Genomic DNA, 21,570 nt, shown 5'->3' with positions numbered 1-21,570 from the left:
GGTGATTTTAAAATCTGTGCCTGTGAGACTCATTGCGCCCGAACACAGAGTCCCAGAAGTGCGCCTGATGGAGGGTTTACAAAAAATTAAAATTTCTATCTGATGTAAACATCAAATTAGAAGTATTGATTAAAAAACAGTAACTTATAATGAGCAAAAATGTTCCGTTTTGTAACTGGAGTATGCCTATTCTCAATAACAACAACGGGGAATACAAAGCATAACAGCTATGTAAAGAGTACAACCACAGTCCTACGTTAGATTGTGGTACATCAAAATCAGTTAGAGTATTCTTTTTTTGACTGTCGAGCATACTGCCACGAAATTTTATCTGTGTGAGCAATTGCTGCGTTGAGAAACTGTCTCTTCACCCATTTCGCTTTATTAATATAGTGATATTCCCGTATTCGTAGTTCTCTGATCTCTCCAATATTATATCTTTTCGATTGTCGACATAGTCGATGTGCAATTTGTAAAAGGAAGTTCAGCCTATTACTAAAAAGAGGGCGTGGTGGCGTCGAGACGCCGCGTCAAGCTTACAGTAACAGAACGTCCTCACATTAAGACTTTAAATGGTCATTAAAGAAGCAGTGTTAAAGCTTTTGATGGTATTTCGCAACCCCAGAGGCATAAAATTTCCACTCAACGCCAGCTGAAGTTATGGACATGCGTATTTTGCTAGATAACATTCCGCTAAGCTAACACCTGTGTTCCAGTATCTTGTTTACGTAATGTACATTGGAGTCTGTGCTAGTTAATCCCCGTATGAATCAGTCGTCACGCAGGTGCACGCGGGAAACAATATTTCACAATGAAACTCGCAGTGGTGAGTTCAGTTCGTCACTAAAAATTTTCCTCCCGTCAATTTTATTTGAAGGAGGTGTGGTCAATTGTGCGAAGTTTTGAATTGACGTCAGAGTTCCGATTCTTTTACGACAGTACTTTATTTGTTTATGATATCTTTATTAATGATTGTGTGCTAAGTATCGTCCAGTAGAATTTTCTGCAGGATGCTGTTTCACGATAAAACTTTTTCTTAAGGGATTAGTAACGCGTTGACATTAAATTTGGCAAAGCTTGTCGGATAATTTGCTGTTTACAGGCCACAATTGCCCCCTCCATGGATTGATCTCGTTAATAAATATTAAATGAATAAACAACGCATCTAAGTTGTTCAGCGTCTAAGTGAATATTACGAAAAATATGAAACCCATTTTGCAGGTTGGTTTCATTGATCAACTCTGTGTTGGGCCACTCCACCAACAGAGCTCGACAACGTTAATATATTCCATTTTAGCACTTAACATCACTTTTGTTGTATACTAACACTTATGTTGTAGTATACAAGATCACGTTACTGGATATGAACCAGATTCTGTTTTTCATTGTGATCTTCAGTGTGTTTTGTCAAATTTTGCTGTGATAAGTGCTAAGATGTAAATCTGTTATACCATTTTCCCTGTCGACTCAGTATGCCACTCATTAAGTTACAAGTAAATGACAGGAGCAATTTTGATGAGGAGAATAAGGAAGAAAATTGATCATATTGTTATTGAAGTGCTTAAATTAGTGTTTATTGGAAGGGATCAGAGGATATATGGGAAGAGATTTCAGCCTGGTTCCTTCTTATATAGATCTTGGCACTTTTCTTCTGTTCTGATACAATTTTTCATCTCGAGCAAAATTAAAAAATTTTAAGACCACAATGATTGTTCAGAACTGCATAGCAAAATGCTTAAGCTTTCTGAAATGCTTGTAGGGCCTAATGTGTTTGATAAAAACTATATCTTGGGGTGCCTGGACAAGTTGATCCCAGTTTTTATGAAGTAGTCGGTGATTAAATTTCAGGCTGCAGGTGTCCACAAAACCAATCCTCACAGCAGTAAACAGAGACATTAATAATAATAATAATTTTATTGTCATTCAGCCATTACAGCAATAGACAATGTCATATACATACTAAAATACAATTAATAGTTTGAAAGAAACAACAGGTTTGTTGTTAACATTATAGTATTATATTACAGTTGATAAATTCTCTTATATCATAGAATGGATGGAGGACTAGCCAGTCATGAATTGTTTGTTTGAATAATTGTTCATTAATTGAGGAAGATTATTAAATAATTTGTACCCCATGATTTTGTAGCTGTTGAGTGACTTTGACAATCTGTGGTGAGGAATATAGAGGCACCTATTCCTTCTTGTATTGTGGCTATGTACAATTTCTCTGGTTTTTGTTTCTGGTAATTTCTTCTTCGTATAAATTAGAACATAGTATATGTACAAGTTTATAACAGTCATGATTTTCTGTTCACAGAACAATGGTTTACAGTGTGCCTTATATGCAGAACCAGTAATTATCCTAATTGCTTGTTTTTGCATTATTAATATGTCATGTACACAGCTAGAGTTCCCCCACAAAATAATTCCATATGTTATTATACTTTGAAAGAATGAAAAATAGGATGTTCAGACATATTTCTCAGGAACACAATCCATAAGTCGCCTTGTTGTTGTTGTTGTTGTTGTTGTTGTGGTCTTCAGTCCTGAGACTGGTTTGATGCAGCTCTCCATGCTACTCTATCCTGTGCAAGCTTTTTCATCTCCCAGTACCTACTGCAACCTACATCCTTCTGAATCTGCTTAGTGTATTCATCTCTTGGTCTCCCTCTACGATTTTTACCCTCCACGCTGCCCTCCAATACTAAATTGGTGATCCCTTGATGCCTCAGAACATGTCCTACCAACCGATCCCTTCTTCTGGTCAAGTTGTGCCACAAACTTCTCTTCTCCCCAATCCTATTCAATACTTCCTCATTAGTTATGTGATCTACCCATCCAATCTTCAGCATTCTTCTGTAGCACCACATTTCGAAAGCTTCTATTCTCTTCTTGTCCAAACTATTTATCGTCCATGTTTCACTTCCATACATGGCTACACTCCATACGAATACTTTCAGAAATGACTTCCTGACACTTAAATCAATACTGGATGTTAACAAATTTCTCTTCTTCAGAAACGCTTTCCTTGCCATTGCCAGCCTACATTTTATATCCTCTCTACTTCGACCATCATCAGTTATTTTGCTCCCCAAATAGCAAAACTGCCTCATTTCCTAATCTAATTCCCTCAGCATCACCCGACTTAATTAGACTACATTCCATTATCCTTGTTTTGCTTTTGTTGATGTTCATCTTATATCCTCCTTTCAAGACACTGTCCATTCCATTCAACTGCTCTTCCAAGTCCTTTGCTGTCTCTGACAGAATTACAATGTCATCGGCGAACCTCAAAGTTTTTATTTCTTCTCCATGAATTTTAATACCTACTCCGAATTTTTCTTTTGTTTCCTTTACTGCTTGCTCAATATACAGATTGAACAACATCGGGGAGAGGCTACAACCCTGTCTTACTCCCTTCCCAACCACTGCTTCCCTTTCATATCCCTCGACTCTTATAACTGCCATCTGGTTTCTGTACAAATTGTAAATAGCCTTTCACTCCCTGTATTTTACCCCTGCCACCTTTAGAATTTGAAAGAGAGTATTCCAGTCAACATTGTCAAAAGCTTTCTCTAAGTCTACAAATGCTAGAAATGTAGGTTTGCCTTTCCTCAATCTTTCTTCTAAGATAAGTCGTAAGGTCAGTATTGCCTCACGTGTTCCAGTGTTTCTACGGAATCCAAACTGATCTTCCCCGAGGTTGGCTTCTACTAGTTTTTCCATTCGTCTGTAAAGAATTCGTGTTAGTATTTTGCAACTGTGACTTATTAAGCTGATAGTTCGGTAATTTTCACATCTGTCAACACCTGCTTTCTTTGGGATTGGAATTATTATATTCTTCTTGAAGTCTGAGGGTATTTCGCCTGTTTCATACATCTTGCTCACCAGATGGTAGAGTTTTGTCAGGACTGGCTCTCCCACGGCCGTCAGTAGTTCCAATGGAATATTGTCTACTCCGGGGGCCTTCTTTCGACTCAGGTCTTTCAGTGCTCTGTCAAACTCTTCGCGCAGTATCATATCTCCCATTTCATCTTCATCTACATCCTCTTCCATTTCCATAATATTGTCCTCAAGTACATCGCCCTTGTATAGACCCTCTATATACTCCTTCCACCTTTCTGCTTTCCCTTCTTTGCTTAGAACTGGGTTTCCATCTGAGCTCTTGATATTCATACAAGTCATTCTCTTATCTCCAAAGGTCTCTTTAATTTTCCTGTAGGCGGTATCTATCTTACCCCTAGTGAGATAGGCCTCTACATCCTTACATTTGTCCTCTAGCCATCCCTGCTTAGCCATTTTGCACTTCCTGTCGATCTCATTTTTGAGACGTTTGTATTCCTTTTTGCCTGTTTCACTTACTGCATTTTTATATTTTCTCCTTTCATCAATTAAATTCAATATTTCTTCTGTTACCCAAGGATTTCTACTAGCCCTCGTCTTTTTACCTACTTGATCCTCTGCTGCCTTCACTACTTCATCCCTCAAAGCTACCCATTCTTCTTCTACTGTATTTATTTCCCCCATTCCTGTCAATTGCTCCCTTATGCTCTCCCTGAATCTCTGTACAACCTCTGGTTCTTTTAGTTTATCCAGGTCCCATCTCCTTAAATTCCCACCTTTTTGCAGTTTCTTCAGTTTTAATCTACAGGTCATAACCAATAGATTGTGGTCAGAGTCCACATCTGCCCCTGGAAATGTCTTACAATTTAAAACCTGATTCCTAAAGCTCTGTCTTACCATTATATAATCTATCTGATACCTTTTAGTATCTCCAGGGTTCTTCCATGTATACAACCTTCTTTCATGATTCTTAAACCAAGTGTTAGTTATGATTATGTTGTGCTCTGTGCAAAATTCGACCAGGCGGCTTCCTCTTTCATTTCTGTCCCCCAATCCATATTCACCTACTATGTTTCCTTCTCTCCCTTTTCCTACACTCGAATTCCAGTCACCCATGACTATTAAATTTTCGTCTCCCTTCACAATCTGAATAATTTCTTTTATTTCATCATACATTTCTTCAATTTCTTCGTCATCTGCAGAGCTAGTTGGCATATAAACTTGTACTACTGTAGTAGGTGTGGGCTTCGTATCTATCTTGGCCACAATAATGCGTTCACTATGCTGTTTGTAGTAGCTTACCCGCATTCCTATTTTCCTACTCATTATTAAACCTACTCCTGCATTACCCCTATTTGATTTTGTGTTTATAACCCTGTAGTCACCTGACCAGAAGTCTTGTTCCTCCTGCCACCGAACTTCACTAATTCCCACTATATCTAACTTTAAGCTATCCATTTCCCTTTTTAAATTTTCTAACCTACCTGCCCGATTAAGGGATCTGACATTCCACGCTCCGATCCGTAGAACGCCAGTTTTCTTTTCTCCTGATAACGACATCCTCTTGAGTAGTCCCCGCCCGGAGATCCGAATGGGGGACTATTTTACCTCCGGAATATTTTACCCAAGAGGACGCCATCATCATGTAATCATACAGTAAAGCTGCATGCCCTCGGGAAAAATTACGGCTGTAGTTTCCCCTTGCTTTCAGCCGTTCGCAGTACCAGCACAGCAAGGCCGTTTTGGTTATTGTTACAAGGCCAGATCAGTCAATCATCCAGACTGTTGCCCTTGCAACTACTGAAAAGGCTGCTGCCCCTCTTCAGGAACCACACGTTTGTCTGGCCTTTCAACAGATACCCCTCCGTTGTGGTTGCACCTACGGTACGGCTATCTGTATCGCTGAGGCACGCAAGCCTCCCCACCGACGGCAAGGTCCATGGTTCATGGGGGGGGGGGGGGGGGGGGTAAATAACTCTTGACAATTTACCACTAATATATTGTACATGTTGACCCCAATATAATTTATCATCAATGTATACCCCCAAAAATTTGACATAACTTGGATCATCTGACAGAAGCTTGTCTCTAAGACTACAGACCATCTGCTGTGTTTTGTTTTCATTCAGCAGGAATCCATTTGCCTTGAATCAATAGGATGCTTGGTCAATTGTCTTTGCTGCACATGTTTTAAGGCTATTGAAATCATCACTAGCATGAAGAAATGTTGTATCATCTGCATACAACACAGTGGTGGACTTGATAAATGATGGCAGATCATTTATCATTATCAGGAACAAAAAGGGCCCCAGCACAGATCCCTGCGGAACACCTACCTTGACTTGTTCTATACTTGACATTTCTGTCCCTACACAAACAACTTGCTTACGATTCTGAAGATATGATTTTATTAATACTGTTTGTAAATATTCTATTATAAACCCAGACTAAAAACATGAACCATATAATTCTTAGGATGCCTAAATTTACTGTTATTTGTTGCAGTAAATGAGTTCTTTTTCATCCAAATAATTTTGTTAAGTTCATTATCTGTTGTACTTAGCCGATTTACCTTCACGTTAATCTACGTCTATACTATGCAAACCACTGTGAAGTGCATGGCAGAGGGTACATTCCATTGTACCAGTTATTAGAACTTTTTCCTATTTCATGCAGATGGAGAAACTATCGTAGAGGCTGCCTGTTCAGTTGCTTTGCCATGTTTGTGACACTCTCCCATGGGTCAGACAAATCTGTGACCATTCGTCCTGCCCTTCTCTGTACACGTTTGATTTCCCCTGACATTCCTTTTTGGTATGGGTCCCACACACTTGAGCAATATTCTAGGAGGGTTTCACAAATGACTGCTTAGAAATCTCCTTCATAAACCAATTGCATTTCCCTAGTATCCTACCTATAAACCATAGCCTGCTGTCTGCTTTACCCACGACAGAGCCTACATGATGCTTCCACTTTGTATCCTTACTAAGGGTTGCACCCACATATTTGTACAATTTTACAGGTTCAAACTGTGACTTACTAATATAATATTCATCTTGCATTTGTTTGTGTTACTTAGTTTAAGTTCACTGTATACTCACAAGCTGACCAGTATGAGTAAGTCTGTATCCCAGTCTTTCTAGTTCCACGACTTGTGTGTTGCCCACTTAATAGCTTAGTTTTGATATCTGTAACTGCTGCATTATGTTAAGTAGCTGAGTCTTTACAATCTGAGTTCCTTATCTTCAACTTATCATGCTCATCATGAAACAGCTAGAGGGATTAGTAAACTTCTTAACTTCCAAGCAGAATGAGGTAATATTAAGTGGCGATAGTAACAATCTACAATCCCTAGTACAATTTGCAACAATAATTGTGGCCACCAGCAATAATACTATTGACAACATTTTTTTATGGGCTTAGATTCGTTCAGGCTGGAAAGTCATAGCGTGATTCCCACAGTTAATGACCTCACAGACCACAATGATTAACTGCTGATGGTAAGTATCAGGGTGCATAACAAAAATATTTCGAAACTGTAAGGGTAATAAATTAAAATGAATTGAGGAATTCAAGAATAATTTGCATAATACAGACTGGAAAAATGTACTCTGTGCACGCTGGTGTTAACAAAAACTGTGTTGTTTAACAGTCAGGTCAAACTGAAAACTGCTTTTCTAAGAACTTAACTAGTGGAAACAGATTAAATGCACCTCGAACATGAGTTACAAATGGAATCAGCATATCATGCAAAGCTGCAAGAAGGCTCTCCTTGGCATCAATGGACACAAATGTTGAGAGGGTTAAATCACATTACAAACTGTACAGTAAAATTGCAAGCTAAATCATCAGAGCCTCAAAATGTACATATGTTCTAGGAAAAAAATAAGCTCCTTTGATAACTGTTTGGAATACAGTTACAATGAATAGGGAAAACCAATCAGGAATATTATTTAATGGTAGATAGTGAACCGACCATAGAGAGCCCCAGTATTGCAGAAACTTATAAAGAAATTGCGTCAGTAAAAGTTATTTAGATTTGAACACTTCCCTGGTGAATAGCCTACTGTTTCTTAGAAATGTCATCCAAAATTATAAAATTCAGGTTGGTCTTGCCTCTGCAAAAGAAGCGATCAGTGTCATTATGTCTTTCAAAAATGAGATTTAATTGTACTGAAGTCAGTAATAAGTCAGTATTAACCTAGAAGTGCATAGAATTACTTATATAATGAATTTTTTCACAGTGATACCTTAGAAATACTTGAACCCACTATTGTCAGCACACTTCACTAAAAAGTAGACTAAACATTAGTAAAGTATTACAACCTTTTCTCGTCATTACAGCCAATTTTTTTGAAAAAAAAAAAAAGAATCATGTACAGTATAAGGAATGGCATGCAAAAAAAACCAGCCCTGAGTGCAACCTGCTCTCCAGTTATGCATGAATTGTTGCCCGCCACTACCAGATACAGCAGCAAATAGATAAACATGTAATAATTAGATAATAAAGACATAACAAATAAGCTAATGTGAAGGTCAGAACAACTTTGAAACGATAAGTGACAGTTGGCAGGTGACAATGGGCAGTGTAGTATTTGGGGCAAGTTTTTCATGTGCCCTCCTGTGCTTTATGTACAAGAAACATGCTCAGTGGCAAATATTATGGAATGTAATATTTTAGGAACAAATAACTTGCTTATATAATTGTCTTAATCATAGCAAGTTGTTTGTTCCTCAAAATATTACAGTCAGTAAATCAGAAATTACTGTTATGGCTGTTGTGTGAACAGTGATGTCCTCAAGCAAAAGCTAAAATATTATGGAATAACAAGAACATGAACTCATGGTTTTTGTTAATTTTACAACTTCAAAATGCCTTTTTCATGTTGCAGTATTCCAGCAAGTAAAATGCATTTTGAAGTTGTAAAACAGACATTTATATACAGTACTTGGGGCAGAAAATGACCACACAAACAAACTTATGGTTTTTATCTATCTGAATGGTAGATAGCAGAGACTATTAGTACCATGGTATTTCATAGCTTAGGCACTCATAGGGATGTGGGCCAGACAAATGCCCAGTGAGCAGGACATTTATACTTTGGCATTTGCCATGGAGTTCATCCAAAGCAGTTTTAAATGCCCAAAACCGGGGCAGTTGTAAAAAAGTGCTGTTCAAAGTTTTTAATGCTAGAATGTATAATTTGCCAATTAAAATAGTAAGGGATGGGATGGCACATGTTGCTGACAGCTGCTTAATATAACACACTTTAACATTTATGTCGTGATTATTGAAGAAAAACAAAAATGCTTCATTGTCATATGTAGTGACATCTGTGACTGACTATAGTTTTCTGTTCTTTATCTTTTTCCATTTGACTGCACTGCTGTGAAGACAAAATGAGAACACTAACAAAAAAAAAAAGATTTATTTACAAGGAATTGATGCCCAAGACACTAGAATCATTTGATTCCTTTGCTAGTCAATTCCTAGAGAATCGGCTCTTCTTGGAATCTGGATCAGCACGTGACACATTTGGCATCCCTAATTAAAATCATTATGGATAAACTTTTTTGTTTTACTCTAGTACCAGCTATTCTAAGTAAATATTAATGCTATTACTGTTATTGCAAATAGTAGATGAAATTTTGAATGAGCAACTAATTCTAAGGTAGAAAGAAATTTGGTGTGTGTTCTACCCATCTTGCAGTTAATCATCTTGATCCAGCAGTACAAGGAAGTAACCTGAAGCCCGTAGAGATACTTAATGCAATAAGCTTCATGGCACAGCAAAGAACAGTGGACTAAATGTTATTCAGGTTAGATAGTGCTTGGCTGGTGATGGGGACAAACAAGGACTTTTGTCCACACAGTTTGTGTGGGAAGGAGTGGGTCCTCACCCTCAGGAAGATAAAAAATATTGTCTAAGTCCTCTATTGTGGCGGAGAAGTTTAGAAGGGACTTGTGAACTGGCAGAAGTTGTTGTAAAGATTTTGGGTGCACCTGTTGCATCTGACGCTACAGAGCATTCCTTCAGCACTCTTAGAGGGATCCACACACTCACATCAGAGAGAGCTGAAAAACTAACAACAACATACCTCTCGTGTAACAAAGTTGATAAATGGAGTATGTAAACGAGCTAAGCCTGTTGATCCCGAGGAAAAACACATACTGAACAATCCAAGCAAAAACAAAACAGAAAGGAACCCAATAGTCAGTGAGGAATCAGATTCAGGAGAATCTGTGACAGTCAGAATTTCATGATTCTTCTTTAACTTATGAAGATCAGGAAACTGACTGGGAACAAATTTTTTATGTTTTTTACTGTAGTACAGTATAAGTAAAAATATTGCCTACAGGGTAGCTACTTAATATAAACAATATTTCAAAAATTACTTCTAAATTTGAGTGAGCGTTATCCCTTTTTTTTTTTTTTTTACTACCCCAGAAACTGACCTTAGTTACTGGAAGTTTACAGTCCAGTTTATTTCCCCTAATAACTGTCCACTAACTCTCAAGCAGCTTAGCTTGGTTACCCAACCACTAATGAAGCAGTGTTGCAAAACACCTTTCCAATACAAAATATCAATGCCTGGGCATTTATGAATTTTGGGAATTTGCCCCAGCTTATAAATGCTGAGGAATTTTTCACCACCAGGCACTCAGAATGTGAAGCAGATAAATGCATTAAGTTATTCCACAAGGTTCTGTATTGGGCCCTCTATCGTTTTTTATATAAATCATCCAGAAGAAGCAAATATTATCCTTTGTGCCGTTGATACAAATGTAGGAATAAATAATAGTACCCATTCCCTTGGTAAAGGCAGATGATGAAATGTTAAAAAATATTGACAGAGGGTTGAAGACAAATGTATTGCTAATAAATTTTGGCATAACTCAATACATACAGTGTAATACATTCATAGAACTCCACAAGTTATAAATATGGGTTTCTCAAATAAGGAAATAGAAAGTGTTAATTCTTTGGGACAGCAAATAGGTAATTATCTTAGTTCAAAAACCCCAGTGCCAAGAATCACTGAAGCATCTTGCTTTGCAGCATTTGCAGTGCTTGTGGTTACTGCTAAAAGGGCTGTGTTGGGGTGTGGAGCATCTTGCTTTGGCAACATTTGCAGTGCTCGTGATTACTGATGTACAGAGCCGTGTTAGTGTCTGTAGGCCTCCTGGCTGAAACTTTGGTGAAGACCCTACCAGTGGAAATTTTGTGATACCTAACCTGGGAATATACCATTTTAGAGCTGTTTTCTTATTAAAAGCCTATAATGTAACATTTAAGATTTATTAACTAATTGTGTAAATTAATTTTACTGTACAGTTGATGATTTAATAAATTAAGAAGATTAAAAACTGAAGTAACTACTACCATTAAGGTATTAAACACTAGATGTTGTTTGTTGCTGTGGTCTTCAGTCCAAAGGCTGGTTTGATGCAGCTCTCCATGCTGCAACCCACATCCTTCTGAATCTGCTTACTGTATTCATTTCTTGATCTCCTTCTACAACCCCTCCGCCCCATGCTTCCCTCCTGTACTAAATTGGTGATCCGTTGATGGCGCAGAATGTATCCTACCAACTGATCCCTTCTTATAGTCAGGTTGTACCATAAATTTCTCTTCTCCCCAATTCTATTCAGTACCTCGTCGTACCAACACGGTGTCGTTGGGTGAGGTATCTGTTATCATCGCAGCAAGGTCGTGCAGACATCTCCGATCTCCCACGTGCCCTCCGGCCACACGAGGTTGTGACTTCTGCAATTCTGGAACGTGCAGACACACTCATTCGAGGTGATCGACGGATCACAAACACCTGGCTGTGCAACTGGGTGTGTCAGTTGGTTGTGCTGACACACTCACCCACCGTTTGGGGTACTCAAAGGTGTCTGCCCATTGGGTTCCTCACCACTTAACAGAAGACCATAAAGAGGAACGATGGACCATCTGTGTGGAACTGCTTGCACATTATGAGGCTAACTGTGACAATTTTTTGTTGATCATCATCACAGGTGATGAAATGGGTTCATCACTTTACACCAGAAACAAAATGGCAGTCCATGAAGTGATGCCATTCCACTTCTCCTCTGAAGGAGAAGTTCAAAGCCACACACTCAGCTGGTAAGGTCATGGTGATGGTTTTCCAGGACTCTGAAGTGGTTATTCTGTTCGATGACCTCCCTCATGGTGCAACAATCAACTCTGAAATGTATCACACTACCTTCAGGAAATTGAAGATATGACTTCAATGTGTTTGTCACCAAAGAAATGCAAGCAGACAACTACTTCTCCAAGGCAATGCAAGGCTTCACACAATTATGCGTACCTAGAGGCTCATAAAACTTCAATAGAGTGTTATTCCTCATCCACCCTACAACCCAGATCTTTCACCCTCCAACTTCTCTTTGGCCCAAGGAGGATGTACTCGACAGGAAGCATGTATGTGGATAATGGGGAGGTTATTGACACAGCAAGACATAGGCTACGTCATCAAACAGTAGAGTGGTACCATGTAGGCTCTCTCAGTAAGGTGGCGTAAGACCGTTGCATTGAATGGAGATTGTACTGAAAAATAGGATTTTGTAGTCAAAAGAGTAGGGAATAATATGGTATGTTGGAATCCTGAATAAAACCTACCTGCTTTCAGGAAAAAAAGTGTTGCATTACTTATTGAATGCCCCTTATATCTTCATAAGAAAAGGCTCATAGTTGTAGCTTGTCCTTATTATGAAGTCACAAATAAAGTTGTTATCTGTCAGACACTATGGGTATTAAGACATCTTATATGTATCCTAAAATCTCATAACTTTATTCATTATCTGAAAATAGATCTCAAGAATCCGAATCTGGTGACAGAAAGCTATATATATTTTTTGAGAAATCAGATTCACTTTCAGCTGCAAATATTCCATTAACCATTCTTTTAAAAGTCATAACAATTTTGCCAAATGAAGTTCCACATATTGTATGATGGCTGCTAGGAATCTGGCAGTGCAGAGTTTGAGAGATGAAAGCTGGTTCATATCAGTTGTCTGCTAAAAAGTTGTTGCATAACCTCATACAAAAAAAATTATGTCTATGTCTTCAGTGATTATAAAAATGCAGGCTCCAAGGCTGCAGCCTAGACAGCCTGAGCATATTTGCATATCTTTATATATGTGTTACGGAATCATTTTTGGGGGGAAATTTGATGTACAGGGGCAGTATTTAAGGAATACAGAGCATGATATAAGAATTATCTCTGATGTTAATCAACAACATCTTGCAGGTAGAGTATTTTGAGAGAGAGAGAGAGGGGGGAGGGAGGGAAATAGTGAGGAAAGCATGAATGTAACACTAGGACCGAAAGCAGCATTCACAAAGACATCAAGGTATTGATGGACATACAGAAAGGAATCGGGTGTATGGGTACAAATATCTTCAACAAACTAACAGAGCGCATTAAATGTTTTATGTAGATAACATGCTTTATTTTAAGACGGAATTAAAGGACTTTCTGTTAGGCAACCCCTTTTCTGTTGAAGAGTGCTGCGTCCTTGTCACCACTGTGGAGTCTTATACCAAGCAACACATTGCAACACAAATGCACACGTGGATTAACATGGTTCTTTATTTACATGAAAAGATAGTTGCTACTTAACTTTGTGTCCATGTGTTGTGCTACAAGCTCTTCCATAATAGTCCTCTTGCAGACGATATTGGTTATCTTGTTATTACTCTGATTTGGTCCAACTACATACTGTCATAGCCTTAGCTGAACTATGCCGCTCCTTGAATAAATGACTGATTTCAACCTGGAATAGTGAGTTGAGTTGCCCACTGAGGCCCTCCGGTCAGTGGCAGCGATCTAAATACCTGCGGTCGAGAGGGCATTGGCAGCGTGTTGCTTGTGAGTGTATCTTTGGCCTCTTTCCTGATAGGTACACTTGACCCAGCACCTACTATCGATCTTGATGCTACATCTTTGCTGATTGGTGTGCTGGTGACAGCTTATGTCAGCACATCCCCCCCCCCCCCCCCCCCCACCAAAAAAAAAAAAAAAAAAATCCTGCACTGTTGTTGTGTAGGGAGGATGTGAATGACAATGGAGGGAGGGGGGAGGCAGGACACTGGACATAGAGCTGAACCGGGAGCAGTGATTGGAGGATGGCACACTCCCGGCCATACCCTGCCATCTGGCTTGTGAGGCAACAGGAACATCCTCCGTAAAACTGCTGCCAGGGCACACATTAGGTTTGAGGGCATGTCCTTAGGCAATGATGCTGAAGAGAAAGACAGTTCACGTCCATCGGGTCAACGAGCAGGGATGGCGTGGGCAAGGGCAAATCATCCATCCAATCCTTGTGGGGTGAGCTGGTGGTACCAGCGGCCAGTTACAAAGGCCACAGGGTCCCATGAGGCCATGAATCTGGAGGAAGAAAAGCGGCAGAATCACAGAACAAATGACATGCTCAAATTTGGTTCTGGTGGCAGCACTAAAAAACATCAGGACTTGCAATCAAGTACATAAAAGAGCCAATGTGTTCCTGGATCATGCCTCTTTCCCAGCGCCCATGGTTGACATAAACCGTGAAAAGAACAAGATCATGTGGCACAAAGCAATACTTGCAGACCGCTGGTGGCACTGGATGCTGCAGTGGGTGTAGCGTGAGTAGCAGCATCCGATAGCGGTGGCCTTGCAGAAGTTCCGCCAGTGATGGTCCATCTCGTGGGTTTGAGCAATAGGAGGCAAGACAGAGTTGCAGCGCCTTTTCCCATGTGTGAGTGATGCGAAGCTTGGTCATGTGTTGTTTAAAGCTGCGTACAAAGCGTTCTGCTTCTCAGTTGGACTGCTGATGAAACGGAGCACTGGTTAGATGACAAATGCTGTTTCGTTCATAAAACTATTCAAAATCACGGGTGTAAACTGTAGTCCGTTGTCCGACACAAGTGCTTCTGGCAAACCTTCTGTGCAAAATACGGAGGATGACACCTGAATGGTGCTATGTGATATAGTAGAAGCCATGGGCACCGCAAATGGGAACTTGCTAAAAGAGTCTACCAATGCGAGCCAACGAGTATTCGAAAAAGGTCATACAAAGTCTATGAGCACTCATTGTCATGGTGATTGAGTCTTAGGTCAAGCTGAGAATGTCTGTGGTGGATTGTTTTTCTGTGCAAGCAAAACACTGTGACGTCTTCTGTTCAATGTGGGCATCCATGTCCTGCCGTATACAGTGCTGTCACAATAACTGTTTAGTGTGAACAATTCGTCCTTGATGGAGCAATTGCAACACGTCCTTTTGAAGCATTTTGAGAATAAGCACACACTTTATTCACTGTCATTTTGAACTAGAATCACACCTGTTTAACTGAAAGGTTATGCTGACGTACAATGTATCAGCGCACGAGTGAGTTCTGGATACTGTTAAATGAACAAGGCCAAGACTTGTGAATTTGATGCAACAAAATCTTGAAATCTGAGTCTGCTTCCACTGTCTGTGCAATTTTTCTGTAGTCCAAGGGAAAAGATTCCAGCAATTCACAGTCCTGTACTTCGATTTGCCAACAAGATGTGGCAGATGCATCAGAGTCTGGGTCAGTTGGAAGGCGAGATAGGGCATCTACATTGCCATGCTTTGCCTAGATCTGTACACAATTTCATTCTGATACTGCGAAAGCAACAGACCCTGATCTTGCACTTTTTGAGCTGAGAGTGTAGGAACTGACTTTGATGGATGAAACAAGGATTGCAAAGGCTTTGTGATCTGTCATTAAATAGAATTTGTGCCCATACAAATAGTGATGGAGTTTTGTCACACTATACACAATAGTGAGAGCTTCTTTTTCTGTTTGCGAATAATTGCACTGAGCCTGCATTAACAACTTTGAGGCAAAAACAATGGGTCTGTCTTGTGCTCTAATTCTGTGTGAAAGCACAGTGCCAATTCTGTAGGAAGAAGCATTGATGTGAAAAACTACTGGCTTGGCAAGGTCGAAATGCACGAAACATCTGTCACTAAGCAAAGCATTTTTGAGTTTCTGAAATGCATCTTGACAGCCTTTAGTGCACACAATAAGTACATTTTTGTGATACAAGTGATGCAGTGGAGCTGCGATCTGAGCAGCATTCAATATGAACCGAATGTAGTATGTCATCTTCCCTAGTACTGACTGCACTTCAGACACATTGCGAGGAACAGGCAGGTCGTGGATTGCAAGCAAATGAGACTGGAGGGGGTGCACACCCGGACTGTTTATCACACAAGTACTGTAGTTCAGTTTGAAAAGAGTCACACTTTTTGAGATGACACTTGAGTCCTGCTTCTGACAGCACTCAAAAAAGAGTACACAAATTGGCAATGTGTTCCTCTGGTGTATGACCTGAGATAGCAATATGGTCAAGGTAGTTTGGACAAAATGGCACTTGTGCAGTCTGCTGTTCCAAGTAACATTGAAAAATGGCGGGAGCAGAAGCACTGCCGAAGGGCAGACACAAATACTTGAACAGTCCTAAGTGTGTATTTACAATAAACACTTTCTGTGAGTCTTCATCCAATGGAATTTGCAAGTAAGCTTCACGCAAATCAACCTTAGAAAAGTAGCATTGTGCACTAAGCCTGTCCATGAGTTTCACAGGGCGAGGTAACAGATAAGTGTCAACTACGGTTTGTTAGTTGACTGTAAACTTGAAGTCAACACAAATGCGAATGCGAGCAAAAGGCTTAGGCAACAAAACGAGAGGACTTGCCCATTGACTAGCTTGAATGGGAGCAATTACATCATTATCTTGCAATTCTTTCAATTCACTGGCTACTTTGTCTCTTAAGGCAGCTGGAGTGGTGCAGATCTGGAACAACTTAGGCTGTGCATTGTCTTTCAGTGTAACATGAGCTACAATATTATTAGCTCTTCCCATTCCTTCTGAAAATAGTTCAGGAAATTCTTTAAGCAAGCTAGCTACATTGTCTGGTGCAAAAGCAGATACGGAAAGTACGGTGTCGTGGATGCTAAGTCCAAACAAATCAAAGGCATCCAAACTGAATGTGTTCTCACTGTGTCTCGATTTCAACACAGTAAAACTCACTGCCATAGTGCGAGATTTGTAAGTGGCAGGCAAACTACACTGTCCAAGTGCTGGAATTTCCTGTCCGTTGTAAGCAGTTAGGTACTTACTAGATTCAGAAAGGCGTAGTAAGCCTAACTCTTAGCGTGTGGCACGATTAAGCAAAGTTACTGAGGTACCTGTGTCTAACTGAAAGTTCACACAATGGCCACCACTCGTAATGAGATAAATAGTAATGAGATAAATAGTTTGTTAGAATGTCACTGCACAGCACTAGGGTGAGGAGGAGGCACAACTTTAGTCTTACTTTGGTCAGAACCTGTCATAGGTTTATAAAAACACAGCGTTCACTGCAACTGCATGAGCCTGTTTTTTCTGGGAGCGGGCAAAATTGGCGTTTTTGTGCTGTTGCAAACGGACTGCTTGGACATGGCCTTCCTTGCTACATGTGTAACACATTGTGTTATGTGATGGGCAGCCCTGTCTTCTATGGCGAGCAAAACGTCTAGGGCAAGACTTCACTAAGTTTACAAGTTTTTTTTACTTGCATACAGAGCTGTCTACATGGTTGTGTATGTGCTCGTTGTTGTGGCTGCTTGGAGTGGTCGCAAACAATGGGTGACTTGACCCAACAAATCAGGGCCTGGTCAAACTTATCGACCGCTATGGCACCCGAGTCATATTGCTCTAAGATTTTCAGTACTTGAGGAAGTGATGGATCAGAGTACTTTAAGACCTGTTCCTGTATTCTGCTATCTGGGACACTGAATGTTATTGTATCTCTTGTCATGAAATCACTGTAAAAGTTGCCACAATTACACTTAAATTTACACTTCCTAGTCATGCCCGTAAATTCTGTGTACCAGTGATGATACGTCTGTTCTGGCTTTTTCTGCAAGCGAAAGAACTGATATCTAGCTGCATCTACATGGACTTCCTGGTCTTAATACTTCATTAATGCATTGATTGCCTTATCATAGCTGAGTTCGTCGGGAGAAATGGTTGGGAATAGTTTTTGTATAAACCTGAACCCTGGGGACTTTGCAATAGAAGGAACTTTACAGTGCCTTGAACACAAGGAACCTGACAATGTGTTTGAAACTAGGTCAGGTATTCAATCCATTCATACTCTCTTTCCTTAAATTGCAGGAATATTGGTATACTGGTTAGCAGCCCTTGTTGGGCTGGCTGGTCGGTTGGTTGTACAGCCAGTAGTTGTACTATTGTTAGTAAGGCTGTGATTTGTTAGTTCTGAAACTGAAAAGCTTGTGCTAGACTCGCCACATTGGCTGTCTGCAGCTGAGACACAGGGGCAGGGAGTGGTGGGGGTGGGAAATTCATGGTTTACACATATCTGTTAATGCAAGAAGCAAGAAAAGCCTCTGAAAAGAGAAATTTGATTAGTTTGCAGCTGCCTTCCTGGAATACATGCAAGAACACAAAAATAAATTAGCAAACGGAAATGAGCCCCCTGCTAGCTAAAACACAAAAGAAGCAAGCAAAATCTTTGATCGCCACTAAATTATCCTCCTCCCCACTGTTGTGTCCGCATCGCCAGTGTAGAGATTTGCACCAAGGTAGCAACATGACACAACATAAATGCACATGTGGATTATCGCAGTTCTTTATTTACATGTACAGACAGCTGCTATTTAACTTCAATAGAGTTGACGTGTTGTGGTACAGGCTTTTCCATAATAGTACTCTTGCAGACAGTATCAATTATCTTTGCTATTACTCTGATATGGTCCTGCTATGTACTGTCGTAGCCTAAGCTGAACTATGCTGCTCTTCAAATGAATGACAGACGCCGACCTGGAGTAGCGAATTGAGTCAGTGACTGAGGCCCTCCAGTCAGCAGCGGCAATCTAAATACTTGCAGTTGAAAGGGCTTTGGCAGCGTGTTTCGCTTGCCAGTGTGTTTGGTTTCTTTCCAGATAGGCGCGCTTGATCCAGTGCCTACTATTGATCTTCACACTATATCTTTACCAACTGATGTGCTGGCGACAACTTTTGCCAGCAAAAAGAGTATCTTCAAAGAAACTCTTGAATTTAAATGTTTTAGTTTATTTTAAATTATAGTTAACACTGCAATACAGAGGTCTTTGGTAATTTTAATTCATTTCAATGTATTGCACTTGAATTAAATGTACAACTTTGACTTGTTTCCCCACCTCAGAACCCATCTTCCAGTGCAGCTTTCTTCCATTTGAGAACAAATATATTATACAGAAGAGCAGTGAGCAATTAATATTGTGGCACGGGCTTTAAACAGGGAGGGTTTCTGGCTGGGAGTTGGCAAATGTGGACTTAAACTGAAATGACCTCTCTTAACAAACATATATTATAAAATAAAAGCTCAAATGATATTAACAGAATCTATGACAGTTAACATAAAAAAATAAAAACTACACCACCTAGGAATTATTCTTTAAAGTGGGTACAGCACGGAAAATAATAATAATAATAAAAAGAATAGGCCTCCGGTATGTTCTGCCAGTCGTAAAAGGCGACGAAAAGAACAAACCGCTAATAGGGCTAACCCCCCCCCCCCCCCCTTTTAGTGTGATTAGTTGGTTCAGGACAGAACTAAAGAAGCCTCGGACAAGTGCTGTCATGGTCGGGGACGACGCTTGAACCCTATGCCCGGCCACAATGGTAATGACACTGCTAGCCACACGGAAAATGATTTAAATCCAAATAGAGGTGTTTTGCAGGATATGCTTCCTGCAACCACTCTAGAAGGAAAACAAAGACAGAGGATGAGATGGTCAGATGACGTTAACCGACACCTCATGTTCTGTTATTATTAAGCAACAATCTTAGGAACCAACACAACTGGATACAGATCACAAGTATACACAACATTTATTACCAGATACCCAGAATTAAAATTTTTAACAGAACAACAACTAGCTGATCAGATCCATGTGATAATAAAAAATAACAGGATACCCCAGTCAGAATTAGAAAACATCAAACAACAAGTCCAACAAATACTGGAACAAAATAATGTACAATCAGAAGAAGAAGAAAATACAGTAATGGACTCAAACATCCCAGAGCAAACAAACAAAGAACACAACGCATCAATTAAACAATCAGAGGAAAACGAAATCTTAAGACAGCCACCAGAACAAGCACATATAGAACACGAAGTGACACACATGTTAGATATAGAAGAAAAATTTCAGCTGACATGTATAGAATACAAAGACACAAATACAGACAGTAGACCATTCTTGCATAGACCCCCAAATAACCCACAAGTCGAAACAACAATAACAACTATCAACACAATCATACACAACTAAATAAATGAAAATACAACTATGGAAGAGTTACAACTACTGGTTTATATAGGAGCACTCACTACACTAAATATACACACTAGGCAGAGATCAGAACCAACCAACACACAGAAGAAACCCACAAAACCAGCATGGCAACACAGGCTACAGATCAGAATAGAAAAACTGAGAAAAGACACCGGACAGCTAACACAATTTGTAAGAAATGAAATATCAGACAAAAAACAAAAAAGGTTAGGTAAAATCTCACAAGAAGAAGCGATAGAGCAATTAGATGAAAAGAAGCAGAAATTACAAGCATTGGCCAAACAACTTAGAAGATACAAAAAAAGTGAAAATAGAAGGAAACAAAACCAAACATTCAACACAAACCAAAAGAAATTTTACCAGACAGTAGATACCACACACATTAAAACATAACATACATTAAAACATAACAGACATGGAACACTTCTGGAGCAACATATGGTCAAACCCGGTACAACATAACAGGCATGCACGGTGGATACAAGCAGAAACAGAAACAGACACATACAAGATGATACCACAAATGCCTGAAGTGATAATTTTGCAACAAGAAGTCACCTGAGCAATTAATTCCACCCGCAATTGGAAAGCTCCTGGAAAAGATAAAATAGCAAATTTCTGGCTAAAGAAGTTCACCTCAACACATTCACATCCAACTAAATTATTTAACAGTTACATTGCAGACCCATACACATTCCCTGATACACTTACACATGGAATAACTTATCTGAAACCTAAAGATCAAGCAGACACAGCAAACCCAGCTAAATATCGCCCCATAACATGCCTACCAACAATATACAAAATATTAACTTCAGTCATTACACAGAAATTAATGACACACACAACACAGAACAAAATTATAAATGAAGAACAAAAAGGCTGTTGCAAAGGAGCACGAGGATGTAAAGAGCAACTCATAATAGATGCAGAGGTCACATATCAAGTTAAAACTAAACAAAGGTTGCTACACTACGCATACATTGATTACCAAAAAGTTTTTGATAGTGTACCCCACTCATGGTTACTACAAATATTGGAAATATACAAAGTAGATCCTAAATTGATACAGTTCCTAAACATAGTAATGAAAAATTGGAAAACCACACTTAATATCCAAACAAATTCAAATAATATCACATCACAGCCAATACAGATTAAGCGTGGAATATACCAAGGAGACTCATTAAGTCCTTTCTGGTTCTGTCTTGCTCTGAACCCACTATCCAACATGCTAAATAATACAAATTATGGATACAATATTACTGGAACATACCAACACAAAATCACACATTTGCTATACATGGATGATCTAAAACTACTGGCAGCA

General features: G+C 39.5%; 1 protein-coding gene across 1 annotated transcript in view; it reads left to right on the top strand.

The window, feature by feature from the left end:
- Positions 1 to 672: 672 nt before the first annotated feature.
- LOC126470987 (carbonyl reductase [NADPH] 1-like) overlaps positions 673 to 21,570 on the top strand; it is a 62,817-nt gene continuing 41,919 nt past the window's right edge. Inside the window, exon 1 of the mRNA XM_050099035.1 lies at positions 673 to 826. Coding sequence (XP_049954992.1) covers positions 812 to 826 — 15 coding nt within the window. The 5' untranslated portion in view covers positions 673 to 811. The remainder of the gene's footprint in view (positions 827 to 21,570) is intronic.

Source organism: Schistocerca serialis, chromosome 1 (genome assembly GCF_023864345.2).
Source record: "Schistocerca serialis cubense isolate TAMUIC-IGC-003099 chromosome 1, iqSchSeri2.2, whole genome shotgun sequence".
NCBI classification, from domain to species: domain Eukaryota; kingdom Metazoa; phylum Arthropoda; class Insecta; order Orthoptera; family Acrididae; genus Schistocerca; species Schistocerca serialis.
Note: the sequence above shows the minus strand (reverse complement) of the source record. Positions and strands in the feature narration are given on the sequence as shown.